The following is a 14,344-nucleotide window of genomic DNA, read 5'->3' on the forward strand; positions in this document are numbered from 1 at the left end:
TTTATATATCTTTGATGGAGTGATATAAAGAAAAGAAGGCAGTTCCTGTTTCAACTCTTGGTCTTTTTTTGGTATGAGAGAGCTCCTAGTTGGAAAGTCAAGAAAGTTCTTGTTTATGTTCTCTATGAGATCAAGATTTCTCGACCAAAGTTTTTTTTTCTTCTTTTCTTTTTTGCTAATTCACCGAAATCAAAACATGAAACCGCTGTCAAAACAATGCGTGACAGCAACAGTGTGGGATGAGTGAATAGAACGAGAAGAAATCGGAGAGAAATGAAATAAAAAGGGATTTGATATACTATTCATTGATGAGTATGTATATTCTTTCAATAACATGCTTTTTGACACTCTTTACGCTTCAAAATGGTGGTTTTGGTGTGATTTTGGAATGTTTGGAGTTGACTGATGATGCATAGATCGACGTCCGTAACCGAGAGAACCTGAGATTGACTTTAAATTTGGAATTCTGGAAGTTCAACATACAAAAATCAAAACCAGGTTCAGCTTGATTAATGGGCTTACTATGGGCTCAATAGATGAAGAATTGGGCTTCCTATTGTCTATAGCTGAAGGGACTTGAAAGGCTGAGCAGTGCTAAGCCAGCAATCTAGTTGAGTACAACTCTCTGGGCTCAACAATGCTAGGCCGATGTCACTGAACTAGTTGTCTTGTGTGGAAATGAAATTAATCAACTCCAACAACCCTGGAACTACCCTCATGACTATGAGATTGAAAACTACTAAAGGCTCAATCATTCCATGATCATCTCCATGCTCAATTAATAACATGACATTGAAGTTTGCACAGTAGTTTGGTTCTTGCTTCTCTTTGACCAAGACCTCACGAGTCACATACACCAAGATCAAAACACAAGAAATCCACCATCATTAATGCGAATCAAAATTTCCATATTTTGGGGTTCAAAAATCAAGAGTCAAACTCGACACTAGAAGCTTCAAATGTAACTACAGCAACTCTACCAATACTCAATTATAGTCATCATAATATAAACAGTGTATTAATAAACCAAGTCCAAACAAACTACTCTTTAGCATCAACAAACTCATCAATAGCTTCTGGAGTTTCCACTTTCTCGTAAGTTTCATCATTCTCACCATCATCATCAAGTTCCAAAGTTTCTGACTTTATTGATCTGATTGAAGCATCTGGTATACTATCACCTTTGGATTTGATTGATTGTATTGATGGATTTAATTCAACATTATCTTCTTCATCATCTTCTTCATCTTTAATCACATCCTCGTTATCTGACTCATAACCTTTATCTTCCTTCTTGACTTCACTTGGAGCAGGTGTTTCTTCCTCTTTGGTGATTGTAGATTTTGTTTCCAATTCTTCAACTTCAGTTTCCGTATCATCTTTCAACCCTTTTTCATAACCTTTCAAATCTTCATCATTAGGTTTCAAGCTTTCATCAACTTTATCCTTTTCTTCAACTGGATTAATCAATTCAATATCATCAATATCATCAGTAATAACATCACTCTTAGTTTCAGACTCTTTAGTATTCTCATAAGTAACCTTTGCATCAGATTCCAAGCCACTACTCCAAATATCAATAACTTTAATCACCCTATGATCAGGTATTTCAATTTTTTCCACTTTAGCAGTTCTTTTGCCTCTTGGTCCCTTTGCTCTTGATCTTCTAACGTCTTGCTTAACTTCTTTTGGTTCGTCTTCAGTTTCCTCTTCATCATTCTTTGATTCAGATTCTTCTTGTTTAAACATACCAGGCATTGGTGCTCCTGGTCTGGCCATACCCGGTAGTGCAAATAGTCCATTCAAGTTTTGCTTGAATTTGGATCTGTCTGTAGAATCATTTGAATCTGATCTTTCAGAACGTTGGAAAGATTGTGATTGTTGTTGTCTTTCTTGTTCTTGATTTCTTTTCAACATTTCTTGGAATGCTGCAATTTTACTTGATGGTTTCTTTGGGACTGGTGGTGGTGGTGCTTTTGTTGATTTAGGTTTTGGTTTTGTAGAATCATCTTGCGAATCTGATGTATATAAACCAAATATTTCATTTGATGATGAAGTAGAAGCTTTCTTGATTGGACGTGGTGGGATTGAAGATGTGGATGATTTTTTTTCTGAAAAATGTGCTTGAATGTTTTGTAGTTCTTCATTTGTTTTAGAAATTATATCATCTGTTGATTCTTCTACATTATCAGCCTTATCTTCAGAAGTAACTGATGCTTCTTGAACAGATGGGGTAGTGATTTTTGTTGGTCTTTTCGAAGGGCGCTGAGGAACTTTAGGTAACGGTGATTCTTCTTTTGGTTCCTTTGCTTCTTCAACTTTTGGTTGTTCTTCTAATTTTTCAATTGCATCAGCCTCTGTTTCAATGGATTTTGGAGCTTCAGAGCCATCTTTTACTGTATCATGAGAATGTTCAACAACATCAGCTTCAGTGATGATTTCACCTGGTTTATCTTCAATTTCAACTGGGCTTACATCAAAAGCTTCAGACTCTGTCTTTATATCTTGAACAGGTTTTGATACTTCAACAATCTCATCTTTTGGACTTTCTGAAACATCTTCTTGTTTCGCTTCAGTAATTGGTTCTTCAACTTTTTCCTTATCATTGGAAATAACAGGTATATCACGACTATTATCTTCAACTATCAAATCAGCTTTAGTACTTTCCTCACTTGTGCTTGCTAGTGGAGTTTTCTTCTCTTCTTCTGGAAATTGTGCATCTTCTTCATTTTTAGGTTCTTCCTCAGCTTTAACTGATTTACTCTTTGGTCTATGAGTTGGACGTGCTGGAATTTCAGGGGTGTTGGTTGATTTTGATTCCTCAATTGGTTTAGCGGTTTCCTCTTCTGATGAAGATGACTTTTTAGGACGTGGTGGAATAACAATCTCTTCTGGTTTAATTTCCCCCTTAGAAGGTTCAGGGACTGATTCTTTATCATTTTTCAAAGTGTTGTCATCTTCGTTGTTTTCGTCTTTTGTTAAATTTCCAATGCCAGGTATTTTCTCAATTGTAGATTTGAGTAAATCTGGGACAGTCTTTTCTGTTTCATCAGAAGATTGTTCCTTTTTGGAAGATTCAGAAGATTTCTTTGGGCGAGGTGGTATAATTGGGCTTTCTGATCTTTTTGGATGTGGTGGAACAATTGGACTTTGTGATCTAGTTGGACGCTTTGGAATGACTGGAGTGGGAGTTGATGATGATTCAGAGGTTTGCTTCTTCACTGGTCTTTGAGGAATCTTTGGAATTGAAGAAGATGAAGAAGGATTGGAGATTGGTGGACGTGGTGCTTCTTCAACATGATGTTGTTGTGGAGTTTCAGATTCAAAACCATCATCCGCTTCATCAAATGAATTTGTTTCAGGGTCTGAATCCTCTCTCTTTTGAGATATGATATCTGCCAAGTTGGACATTGCTATGATTGAATTGAATAGGGATAAACTGTTGTGTTTGTGAATACAAATGACATTAAATGTTTAAAAGATTGCGTTTGGGTACAATTTTGTTTTTTTCGATCTGTCAAAGGAATTTTAGAAATCCACGACCTCAAATAATCAGAAAATTATAATCAACTACAAATACAAGCAAAAATGACACAATCAAAGAGCGTGCAATTTGTGGTATTAGAAAATATTCATCAATATTCAAAATTAAGGGCGTTCTTTCAATCTTTCTTTATTCTCATTTGGGGAGAATACATATCTAAGCACCATAGTTTAATCTAAAGATATCATTGTAGACAAAGTAAGAGCCAGCTTCTGGGATCAAGTGGAAGACTTGAGAATAACGTTGTGGGTTTTGTTCTTCATCAATTAATAAATCACCAGTGACAAGGACCAAGACATCACCATTTGGAGAAGCTGGTTGAGCATCTAAAGTTGTGATTCTGTGACCAACTTTTTGGAAAGGCAAGGCAGTTAATTTTTCAACAATGGCTTTAGCACCTTGAACTTGAGAAGTTTCAAAAGTCAACATTGATTGATCTCTCTGGATATTTGTGTTAGTAATGATTTGAAGAGAAACATTATCCGTTAACTTGGTCACATACGTATAAGTTACCCAATTGGGATCTATCAGAGTCAAATTGGTTGTAGTAAAATTCAGTGAATTGTTCTAGAATGGAGTTAGAATGTGATTGTATGATTCAATTGGAATGGATTAAACGTACGGGCTAAGGTGTTGAAATCGACTAAGATTGATTGTTAGTAAGTTCCAAGGGGTGATGAATAATTGAAGCCATAGAGGATCTAGTACTCCATGGTCTCCGTCATAATTCACATACCAGACATTGTGCAAAGGTATCAAAGGGCTAGTTAAAGTTGATGTTGTTGTCAAATCTTTTATTTACACCAAAACATCAACTTGTTTAATTAAAAAATCAGAGCAAAACGTTGTCAGGGTAATGCATTAATCATGTGACTGATCACATGACTGATACTTACCCAATGATTACGTAACATCACTCACTAAAAAATAAAAATTCCAACCGTTGCAGCGAAATCGCCTTAAGCGAGACTTTAGCCAGGAACAGTACATGGATTGGATTGAAATGAATTGAATCAATTAACTGATACTTCAATCTCCTTATCAACCCTTTCTCTTCCTATATCTCTCTCTCCCTGCCTATGCCTGAATCCTCTTCAACCAGTCCAAGACTCAAGTCTGTCTAAAGTTGGGCGACGTTGATCTGCCAAAGCGATCTAATTCTGAAGATCTCTAGACTACAGCAGTACTTGAACTAGAAATATCCGTGCTTCAACATCCTCGAGATAATTAATTTCAACCTGTCTCAAACAGGAGATAGCTCATATTCAAACAAGGAGTAACTCAGTATCATAGTATCCACATAAACACCCTCTCCCAATTGAATCCCTCAAGTCACCTATAAACTTGTCCACCTTGTAACGGGTTTGTTTGATCAACTGAAATTTTTCACTTTCAAGTGCCTGAGCCCACTGAACAATACTTTAATTTGCCTAAAACATCTTTTGCAGATTACAATCAAAAGTGTAAAGTCATGCTAAAATTCTCAGATTGATAATTTTTTTGCACATTCCAATTGTCTTAAACTTTTAAGAACTTTTACATCAACTTGAGATCACAAGGGGTTCATATATAAGTTGGTACTTTGATCCCTTATCAAATGATCTTTGATTCAACTTATAGCTACAAGGTGCTTTACAATCAATCAAAGACGTTGTCCCTTGCACAGAGAATGATTCAAATACTACAAGGTGGATCTCCTAAGGATTCATTCTTTAAAAGATTTAAAAAGCATACACCAAAGCAAGTGCTGTTTTTGGGTACTGAAAATTCGGGAAAGAAGAGTAAGTTTTAATCATTTCATTAGCTCATTATTCATTAAATACTAACCTTATAGCAATCTTTGATCATATCACAACTCTTAACGTCCCATTGGATATCATTGCCCTTTCAAATTCCACTCCAATAACAACTTATAAAAATTTTCTATTTGATACAAAATATTTGATTATAGTAATAGATTCCACCAAAGTAACAAATTTAAAATATTTAAATCATATCAAATCATTAATTGAAAACTTGGTAACTAAAGAATGTGAAAAATTATTAATCTTGTTAAATAAACATGATTTATTACAAATTGAAACAACAAGAGTCCTGGAGAAAAGATTAAAACTTTATTCATTAACTTGTGAATGGTTAATAGTTCCATGTTGTGCAATTGGCCAAGGTTATGGGATTTCTGAAGGTGTGAATTGGTTATTAATATAACTTTTTTTGGAATTTATTTCCAATATTTTTTTAAAAGATTCTGGTAATGGTTCAATCTTGTTTGTCTCCAATACAAGACTAAATGGTGGGATTATTTGATTATCTTGAATTATGGTATTTGGTGTTATAATTACGCAATCATGGATTATACTGGAATTACCTAATTTACAATTAGGTCCAATTGATACTCTTGTTCCAATATTTGATGAATTTATGGCTGTTTCTTCACCAATGATGACGTATGAGCCTATTTTGCATGGTTTATGGATTTTTGTTTCTCTGGAGTTTATAAAGGTTAGTGATTTGGTTGTTTTTTTTTTGTATAGATTATACATACTTTTTATGACTTATGACTGGAGGTGAAATGTGTACATGTTTATCGATAAAGCAGAATTTACCAATCTGTAAACTAGACTTTCCCTCCTTCAACGTGACATCTCCATTCAATGTGCAATTGGGACTCACAGTGGTCTTCTCAGTTAGTTACAACACTCATTAATCAATTACACCATACTCACATTCCCAGAGATCAAAATGTGGTCTGAGCCGTGAATATGAGCCTCCTTGGAGATCCTGTTCCCAGAGGCAGTCTCTATCCACGAGCCTGAGTCCATTTCCAACAACCTGCCACTGCTTAAAACCACTTTTAAAACAATTTGAAATCAACTCTTCATGGCTGGTTTAAAATTCAATTTGGTGCCTGTCTGCTGGTGTTGTGATGTTTGAGATCGAAGATCTGAAATTTCGTGTTTGTTGTTCTTTTTTTTTTTGCTCACGTTGATGAAAGAAACGTTTTCTTCTCTTTAAACTCGTTTGAAGTGCTCTTTTAGAAGGATTGCTATCTATTTGTATTTAAAAGTGTTATAAAGAACTATACAATGAGTGACAAAGTTTTCAGATTGGATTCAGGTGAGTAGTTATCCAGATAAAGTGGTGGGTACTAAATGATAAGAGAATATTCATATGCCCAAGAATTACTCAAGTCAAATATACTAACATCCCATGTCCAAAAGGTTATCAAAACTACGATTGGGGGAAAATTGGTTCCACTTCAGCTGTTGCTCAATTTGCTCATCATTCCAACCCGGAAAATGTCGTTATTGATGAATCAAAACCATATGCTGAATTATGGATGGGTACTCATCCAAAAGTTCCATCCAAAAATTTAAAAGGTGAATCTTTAAGAGATTTAATTAGTGCTAATCCAAAAGAATTATTAGGTGAAAAAATCATCAACAAATTTAAAGCTACTAATGAATTACCATTCTTATTCAAAGTCCTAAGTATTGAAAAAGTTTTATCAATTCAAGCTCATCCTGATAAAGAATTGGGTGCTAAATTACATATTCAAGATCCAAAGAATTATCCAGATGATAATCATAAACCTGAAATGGCCATTGCTGTTACAGATTTTGAAGGGTTTTGTGGGTTCAAACCATTGGATCAAATTGCTGATGAATTGAATGCAATTCCAGAATTGGCTAATATTGTTGGTGAAGAAGTTTCCCAAAAATTCATTAATGGTATTAAATTAAACGTTCAAGCTGGTTCTTCAGATGATTTACAAAATAAAAAATTATTACAAGCTGTTTTCGGTAAAGTTATGAATGCAACAAATGAAGAAATTGCACAAAATGCAAATTCATTAGTGGAAAAAGCTAAAACTCAACCTGAAATTTTCAACAAATCAGATTTACCTGAATTAATCATTAGATTAAATAAACAATTCCCAGAAGATGTTGGTTTATTCTGTGGTTGTTTATTATTGAACCATTGTAAATTGGTTGCTGGTGAAGCTATGTTTTTACAAGCTAAAGATCCTCATGCTTATATCTCTGGTGATATTATTGAATGTATGGCTGCTTCAGATAATGTTGTTAGAGCTGGTTTCACTCCAAAATTCAAAGATGTTAAAAATTTAGTGGAAATGTTGACATATAATTATGATGATGTTGAAAAGCAAAAAATGTCACCATTATCATTTGAAAGAAGTTTAGGTGATGGTGAATCAAAATTATATGATCCTCCAATTCAAGAATTTTCAGTTTTACAAACTACATTCAAGAAAACTCAAGGTACAAGAACTTTTAAACCTTTTGAAGGTCCAAGTATATTGATTGTTACTAATGGTGAAGGTGAATTAATTAGTGAAGATGGTGTTTCATTAAAAGCTGAACCAGGTTATAATTTTTTCATTGCACCAAATACTGAAGTTACATTGGTTACTAAAGATCCAAACTTCACCACTTATAGAGCTTATGTTGAAGCTTAAGCAAACGAAGGCATTAATTAGTTAATTTTATTTATTGATACAAGATTTTCTTTCTTATAATCCATTTTATTAATTACTTGAAAACCTAATGTACACTTATTCAAACTCCCTTAATTAATACCATTTTTCTTTTTCCATTTCAAGATTCTTCTTCTTATATCACCACTACTTTGTTGATGTATATTTAATTTCTTATCCCACATCATTTTACCGTAATCATCACCATGTTTCTTATATAATGCTTCTAACCAAACTTCTTCTCTATCACTTTGTACTCTATCAGTTTTAGCAACTCTAGTATTGGCAAATTGTTCTAATTGTTTAATAACTTCAGTTTTTGGTTTTTCTTGTTCTGATGCATTCGGATCAACCTTCTTTCTACCATATATAACTTTTAAAACTTCACCATTTTCATCTCTAATAATTCTAGCTTCACCTTCAGGTATTTCATCTTCAGTTTCACCTATTGGTTCAACATTTTCCTCTTGGGTTTTATGTTTTCTCTGTCTCTTTGGATCTAATATAGGTTCAACACCTCCTGCTGGAGTTCCTAACTTAACTTTTAATCCCAACTTTTTATAATTTTGTGCTAAAGTTAAAGAATGATCCCAATTTGCTGCAATGATTGGATTTGAAGCGATGTTAACATCTCTTTGTCTATCTTTGGTACGACGTGTGGTTCTCTTTGCACCTGATTTACTCTTTTGTCTTTGTCTGACTGAACCCATGGCTATAACTGCTTATATATATGAACTTGATAGTTATCTAGCCTTAACGTTTTATCTCTACACTGATAATAAATTTTTAAAAGATGGTTATAATTTTTTTTTATGCGATGAGGTATTTGAGGGTAACCCCTGCTGAAATCGATTTTGGTATAACCTTTTGAAATTGGATAATTTACTAGTGGGAAAGTGATTTGAAGGAGAATTTAATAGAAATTAATATATTAAAGACTAAGTAGACTCCTTTTAGCTCCATCATTCTTTCCATGTTCCATCTTTTCCACAATTTTATGCCATTTTGGCGTAGAAATGGTCCAAACCAGATTTCGCTTCGTCGAGAAAAACTTGATCCTTTTCAAAGAGGGAAAATTCAAACAATAAAGAAACAAAAGCTGTTGAGAATTTGATAAGTCAATTGAGATTTAAAAAGTGATCATTGAATTGAATTGGAATCAACTGGACTTGAGAAAACCACTGGCAAGATCACGAGAAGAAGAAGAATATAGTAGAAAAAGATAGGAAAAGATTGAAATTTTCACAAATTGACCCACATTTACTACCCAGAAACAAATTATATCACAAAATGGCTACTACAACTACCACTGAAAACATCTTGGAACAAGAACAACACCAAGCAATCAACCAAGAATTACAACAAGAGTATGCTGAAAATTTTGGTGATGGTGAACATCCAGAAATTGCTAATCCAGACCAACAACAATCCAAAATAAGAACTTCGAAAACTCCAGAAGAAATCGAAGCTCAAAAGGAAATTGATTCACGTTCTGTTTATGTTGGTAATGTTGATTATAAAGCTACTCCTGAAGAATTGGATGAATTCTTTAGAACAATTGGTTCAATTAATAGAGTTACAATCTTGTATGATCGTTTTACAGGTTATCCAAAAGGTTATGCTTATGTTGAATTTGAATCAAAAGATTCTGTTGAACCTGCAATTGAATTATCTGGTACTGAATTTAAAAACAGACAAATCTCTGTTGTTGCTAAAAGAACAAATTTACCAGGTTTCAGAAGAGGTAGAGGTGGTTTCAGAGGTGGCCGTGGGGGAAGAGGCAGAGGTCGTGGTAGAGGTGGCTTCAGAGGTAGAGGCGGTTTCAGAGGTGGCCGTGGTGGATTCAGAAATGGTGATGATGCTACTGATCCAACAACTACTGCTCATGAAGCAAGTGCTGAATTATAAGTTTCATGCACAAAATCTATTTCAATTCTTTTTTCCAAACATTGATTACGCCTTTATGATTAAACTAAAATGAATTTATTTACTGCGTTGATGTTTTAACTTTCTTTTGATTAACAATTTTTTTTAATAATGTCTCCATGATGACTGTTTTTTTTTTCTATTACTATTTTGTTCTTTGATCCTGTGCTGATGATGATTTAAGGAGACCCGAAAAAAAAAGATGTCTTTATATTTGCTGCCTACCTGACTTATGAATTTCAATATTACATTAACGATGAAAAAGCATCTTGAATATGTCTTTTCTTCAATTCCTGAAATCAATAACCAATTTGTAGGTTGCCATTTACACGATACGTTTTGACAGATTGTTTTTTTCGCCAACAAAAATTTTTTTTTCCTTCAAAAAAATTGATTTCTTTAACTGTTTTTAAAAACATCAACACAATCTTACAAACCACGGTTTGGCATGACCTAAATTGACCCTGATGGCACTTGTGCTATTCATTTCAATTTGATGATATGGTCAGATATCCCTTCTTTTCGGGATTCGTTTTGAATTTCTACTTAGGGCAAATCGATTGGTTTGGAAGGGAAAATTTTTGGATCTTGAATTTTCAATTCTAATCTGATTTTTGGACCTTTAATTTAATTGGGATTGTGAAGAATAAAATAAATAAGTGCATCATAGTACGTCGAATTCATTTTTTTAATTAGGGTTGAATCTTTCTGATGCAATCTTGCCACAATTCGGAGTCTCCAAGAACACAAACATATAAACAAGCTATTGGGAATTATTTCTTCATAGCTTCATCTTGTATAAATGCAATTAAATTTCTTCTATCTTTACTTAAATTCTTGTACTGTAGTTCTTTTTTCAAACAAAATAATGGAATCTCTAAAGCATGAAATTTTTGATGACATTTTTTGGAAAATTCCTCCAATTGTCTCATACATTCATTATAAAATGCATTCAATGTATCATCATCAGTTTTAGAATCATTAATTAATCTATGATGAGTATATTCCCAAACTTTTTCCAATTCTTGTTGTTGTGTAATGTATTTTTGAATCTCCTCCAATTTCGAAGCATTTTTCAACGTAACATTCCTTATGAAATCCATAGCCTGAGTATAGTCCACAATTGAAGTAGGATCTGTCTTTTGTTCACTAATCTTTGTTATTTCATCAGCATAATCATTTTCAACTCTTGTAATGAATTCTTTCAATGCTTTATCTGCAATTCGTTTCTTGTTCAATAAAAAGTCATAATGGTGTTGTAATTGGATGTTTGAGTCCAAAATCTTGCACACTTTTGGATCTAGTTCATTTTTGTCCATCACAAACACACTTTACCACTATACTTCCAATCAAAGTATGGTTTAATAGATCAAATTCAACTTCGTTTAAGTATAAGCAAATTCGCGGGTAACAAATTTTGGGTTTCGCGAATTGTATTTTTGGATGTTGGTGAAATTCAATTTTGTTAACACGAAGAAATTAGAATTCAAAACAACATCATCAAATTAACCTTTCCCAATTTATTCACAACAACTCAGTCCCAATGGCTTCAGTGATCCATTTCTGTGATGTGAAGGGTAAATCCCTTCTTTCAAGAGACTACAAAGGTGACATCCCATCCAATGCCGTGGAGAAATTCCCCTTCTTATTAGTTGATGCTGAAGAAGATCCAGTATCTGCATTACCAGTTGTGACATATAATGGTATTAATTATCTTTATATTTCTCATAATAACTTATATCTTTTGGCGTTAACAAAATCAAATAATAATATTGCTCAAATCTTCCTTTTTTTACATAAAGTTGCCGGTGTGTTGACTGATTATTTTAAAGAATTAGAAGAAGAATCAATAAGGGATAATTTTGTTATAATATATGAATTATTAGATGAAATGATGGATTTTGGATTCCCACAAATTACAGAAACTAAAATGTTGAAAGAATATATAACACAAAAATCATTTGCATTAGAAAAGACAAAACAAACTTTTGGTCCACCAAGTGCCTTAACAAATGCAGTTTCTTGGAGATCTGAAGGTATACAATATAAGAAAAATGAAGCATTCTTGGATGTTGTGGAGAGTATTAATATGTTGATAAATCCTCAGGGTAAAGTGCTTAGATCTGAAATTTTGGGGAAAATTAAAATTAAATCACATTTATCAGGTATGCCTGATTTAAGATTAGGATTAAATGATAAATTAACAAATAATTCCAAAGGAGTTGAAATGGAAGATGTTAAATTTCATCAATGTGTTAGATTAAGTAAATTTGAAAATGAAAAAATCATTACGTTTATCCCTCCAGATGGTGAATTTGAATTGATGAGTTATAGATTATCAACTCCATTAAAACCATTAATTTGGGTTGATTGTAAAATTTCAAAACATTCAAATAGTCGTATTGAGATATATGCAAAAGTTAAAGCACAAATTAAAAAAAAATCCACAGCAAATAATGTGGAAATTTTAATTCCAATTCCTGAAGATGCAGATTCTCCAAAATTTAGATATTCAAATGGTTCAATGAAATGGGTTCCAGAAAAATCTATTATTGTTTGGAAATTAAAACAATTCCAAGGTGGTAAAGAATATTCAATGAGTGCTCAATTAGGTTTACCATCTGTTAGTATTGATGATCCAAGTTTTAAAGTTAAAAGACCAATTCAAGTTAAATTTCAAATACCTTATTTTACAACTAGTGGAATACAAGTTCGTTATTTAAGAATTAATGAACCAAAAATGCAATACCAAAGTTATCCATGGGTGCGTTATATTACACAAAGTGGTGATGATTATACAATTAGATTGAATGAATAAAAGAATACTTGAATGATTTTTAATTTACTCTGACATATTGTAATGGGTCAGTAAAATGTAGTTAAGAAAAATAACACGAAAGACAAAATTCAATATTATCATGAATCATTTGAACCGTGAACTGACTTTGAATTGTGGTTTTGAGACTGGCTCTGATAGTATCCATTGGAATTGCTTCGTGTAGAGAAACAAATTGATGAATTGGAAAAGAGTGTGGTCTTTTTAAGGTGATGTGATGGCTGAAGAAAGAACAAACAGAATACAAATAATCGATGATTTGATTGGGAATTTATTCATTCACAACCCCAGATTTGATACAGATGAAGGTCAAGATGAAAAAGTTTCACAATGGATACTTCACGATAACGTTTCCCTTACGTTATCATTCATTTTCCCACAAGTTTATTTAAAGGCAATTGAAATTTTGGATTCACAATGCATTCACGTTTACAAATACAAGAAAGATGACAATGAAAAAGATGAAGATGACAAGCTCAATGATGATATGAATGACTGCTTAGTTCTGATTGATTCTATAGATGACAATGGGAAAAAAGTCCCAAATGTTGTGGATCTAGGCCAATGGTTCTGTTCTTGTTCCACTTTCAAGACTGCATTTGATCAAGCAGTGATAGATGAGTTTATCAGTGAACACGATGAAAATAAGTCATTTGGATACAGAAAGGATCTGATTTTCCAATTCCTTGATGAGGATGACTATAAAATACCGATATGTGAGCATTTGCTGGCCTATCATATCTTACAACAACACCGTGAAAAGTTTGAAACTTCACCACCATATACAATACATTCACTAGACCTACATCAATGGCTAGATATCCACTCTACTCTAATAACCCCCAAATAAAATGATCTAGTCTATTAAAATTAAATTGTAGAATAATGATCTGAAATATCCCCGATTCGGTAACTCGCCGAATCAGGAAGCCCACACAATTTTTTCGATTTTTTCAGTTTTTTCGTTGTTGGAGAGAATTTTTGAAAAAGATAAAAAAAATCAAGATCATAGTAGTTAACGACCATTTGTCAACGTTTAAAGAACTCAAAGTTTAATCACCACAACCACAAACTGCATCACCATTCCATCATTGCCCAAAAAGTGCTCCATAGCTGCTACTAATCAACAACAATCTCTGAAAAACACAACAGCTGCTACTAATTACATCAGGAGCTTACCACATATCCCTTTCCCAGCATATAATTTGTCAAAACATCTCAACCATTCAGCATTTCACTTTTAATTGAACTCGAGATCTAATTGGAATTCAAGAAAAAGGACTCATACAGACAGAAAAAATAAAACCAATACAATTTTAGTGAATCAAGGCATTGAATAACTCCATTATATAAGTTCAATTGCCGTCTTCTTTTTTTCATCAACAACTCTATTAATTCAATACCCAACCAACACATGCTGCAATGAGTGAACCTAGAAGGTACAGCAACAACAATGGCAACAGCCAGAACTTCAACGGCAACGGGGCCATGAACTATGGCTACAACACACAGGCGTTCCCTCCTCCAGCACCTCCGGCTG

At 33.4% G+C, this 14,344-nt stretch overlaps 8 protein-coding genes across 8 annotated transcripts; 3 read left to right on the forward strand and 5 right to left on the reverse strand.

Moving 5' to 3' along the window:
• Positions 1-1,041: 1,041 nt before the first annotated feature.
• On the reverse strand, positions 1,042-3,411 carry AIM21 (Aim21p; the record flags this gene model as incomplete). Its single annotated transcript, XM_019184526.1, has 1 exon — positions 1,042-3,411. The coding sequence occupies one exon, from the start codon at positions 3,409-3,411 to the stop codon at positions 1,042-1,044; it is 2,370 nt and encodes a 789-aa protein (XP_019039791.1).
• A 289-nt stretch (positions 3,412-3,700) lies between these two features.
• NTF2 (Ran GTPase-binding protein NTF2) lies at positions 3,701-4,287 on the reverse strand (the record flags this gene model as incomplete). Its single annotated transcript, XM_019184527.1, has 4 exons — positions 3,701-3,985; positions 4,047-4,111; positions 4,167-4,187; positions 4,281-4,287. 4 exons carry the CDS (start codon positions 4,285-4,287, stop codon positions 3,701-3,703), a joined length of 378 nt encoding a protein of 125 aa, XP_019039792.1.
• Positions 4,288-5,532: 1,245 nt separating this feature from the next.
• WICANDRAFT_51161 (uncharacterized protein) lies at positions 5,533-6,366 on the reverse strand (the record flags this gene model as incomplete). Its single annotated transcript, XM_019182663.1, has 3 exons — positions 5,533-6,031; positions 6,090-6,223; positions 6,271-6,366. 3 exons carry the CDS (start codon positions 6,364-6,366, stop codon positions 5,713-5,715), a joined length of 549 nt encoding a protein of 182 aa, XP_019039793.1. The 3' UTR covers positions 5,533-5,712.
• Positions 6,367-6,596: 230 nt separating this feature from the next.
• Positions 6,597-8,024, forward strand: PMI40 (mannose-6-phosphate isomerase PMI40; the record flags this gene model as incomplete). The annotated part of the gene is made up of 2 exons (XM_019182664.1): positions 6,597-6,661; positions 6,766-8,024. The coding sequence occupies exons 1-2, from the start codon at positions 6,631-6,633 to the stop codon at positions 8,022-8,024; spliced, it is 1,290 nt and encodes a 429-aa protein (XP_019039794.1). The 5' UTR covers positions 6,597-6,630.
• A 110-nt stretch (positions 8,025-8,134) lies between these two features.
• NOP16 (Nop16p) lies at positions 8,135-8,752 on the reverse strand (the record flags this gene model as incomplete). The annotated part of the gene is made up of 1 exon (XM_019183118.1): positions 8,135-8,752. The coding sequence occupies one exon, from the start codon at positions 8,750-8,752 to the stop codon at positions 8,135-8,137; it is 618 nt and encodes a 205-aa protein (XP_019039795.1).
• Positions 8,753-9,512: 760 nt separating this feature from the next.
• Positions 9,513-9,890, forward strand: WICANDRAFT_19526 (polyadenylate-binding protein; the record flags this gene model as incomplete). The annotated part of the gene is made up of 1 exon (XM_019180828.1): positions 9,513-9,890. A coding segment is annotated over one exon (378 nt), but the record flags the coding sequence as incomplete, so codon positions are not given.
• An 851-nt stretch (positions 9,891-10,741) lies between these two features.
• Positions 10,742-11,287, reverse strand: WICANDRAFT_61157 (uncharacterized protein; the record flags this gene model as incomplete). Its single annotated transcript, XM_019183119.1, has 1 exon — positions 10,742-11,287. One exon carries the CDS (start codon positions 11,285-11,287, stop codon positions 10,742-10,744), a length of 546 nt encoding a protein of 181 aa, XP_019039797.1.
• A 195-nt stretch (positions 11,288-11,482) lies between these two features.
• Positions 11,483-13,080, forward strand: APM1 (Apm1p). Its single transcript, XM_019186189.1, has one exon. It carries the CDS (start codon positions 11,512-11,514, stop codon positions 12,784-12,786), a length of 1,275 nt encoding a protein of 424 aa, XP_019039798.1. The 5' UTR covers positions 11,483-11,511; the 3' UTR covers positions 12,787-13,080.
• The last annotated feature ends 1,264 nt before the right edge of the window (positions 13,081-14,344 follow it).

The sequence above is a fragment of the Wickerhamomyces anomalus genome (genome assembly GCF_001661255.1).
Source record: "Wickerhamomyces anomalus NRRL Y-366-8 unplaced genomic scaffold WICANscaffold_2, whole genome shotgun sequence".
Lineage (NCBI taxonomy): Eukaryota > Fungi > Ascomycota > Saccharomycetes > Phaffomycetales > Wickerhamomycetaceae > Hansenula > Hansenula anomala.

Coding starts and splice junctions, on each gene's coding strand:
- APM1 (XM_019186189.1), top strand. CDS start 11,512: ATGGCTTCAGTGATCCATTTCTGTGATGTGAAGGGTAAATCCCTTCTT.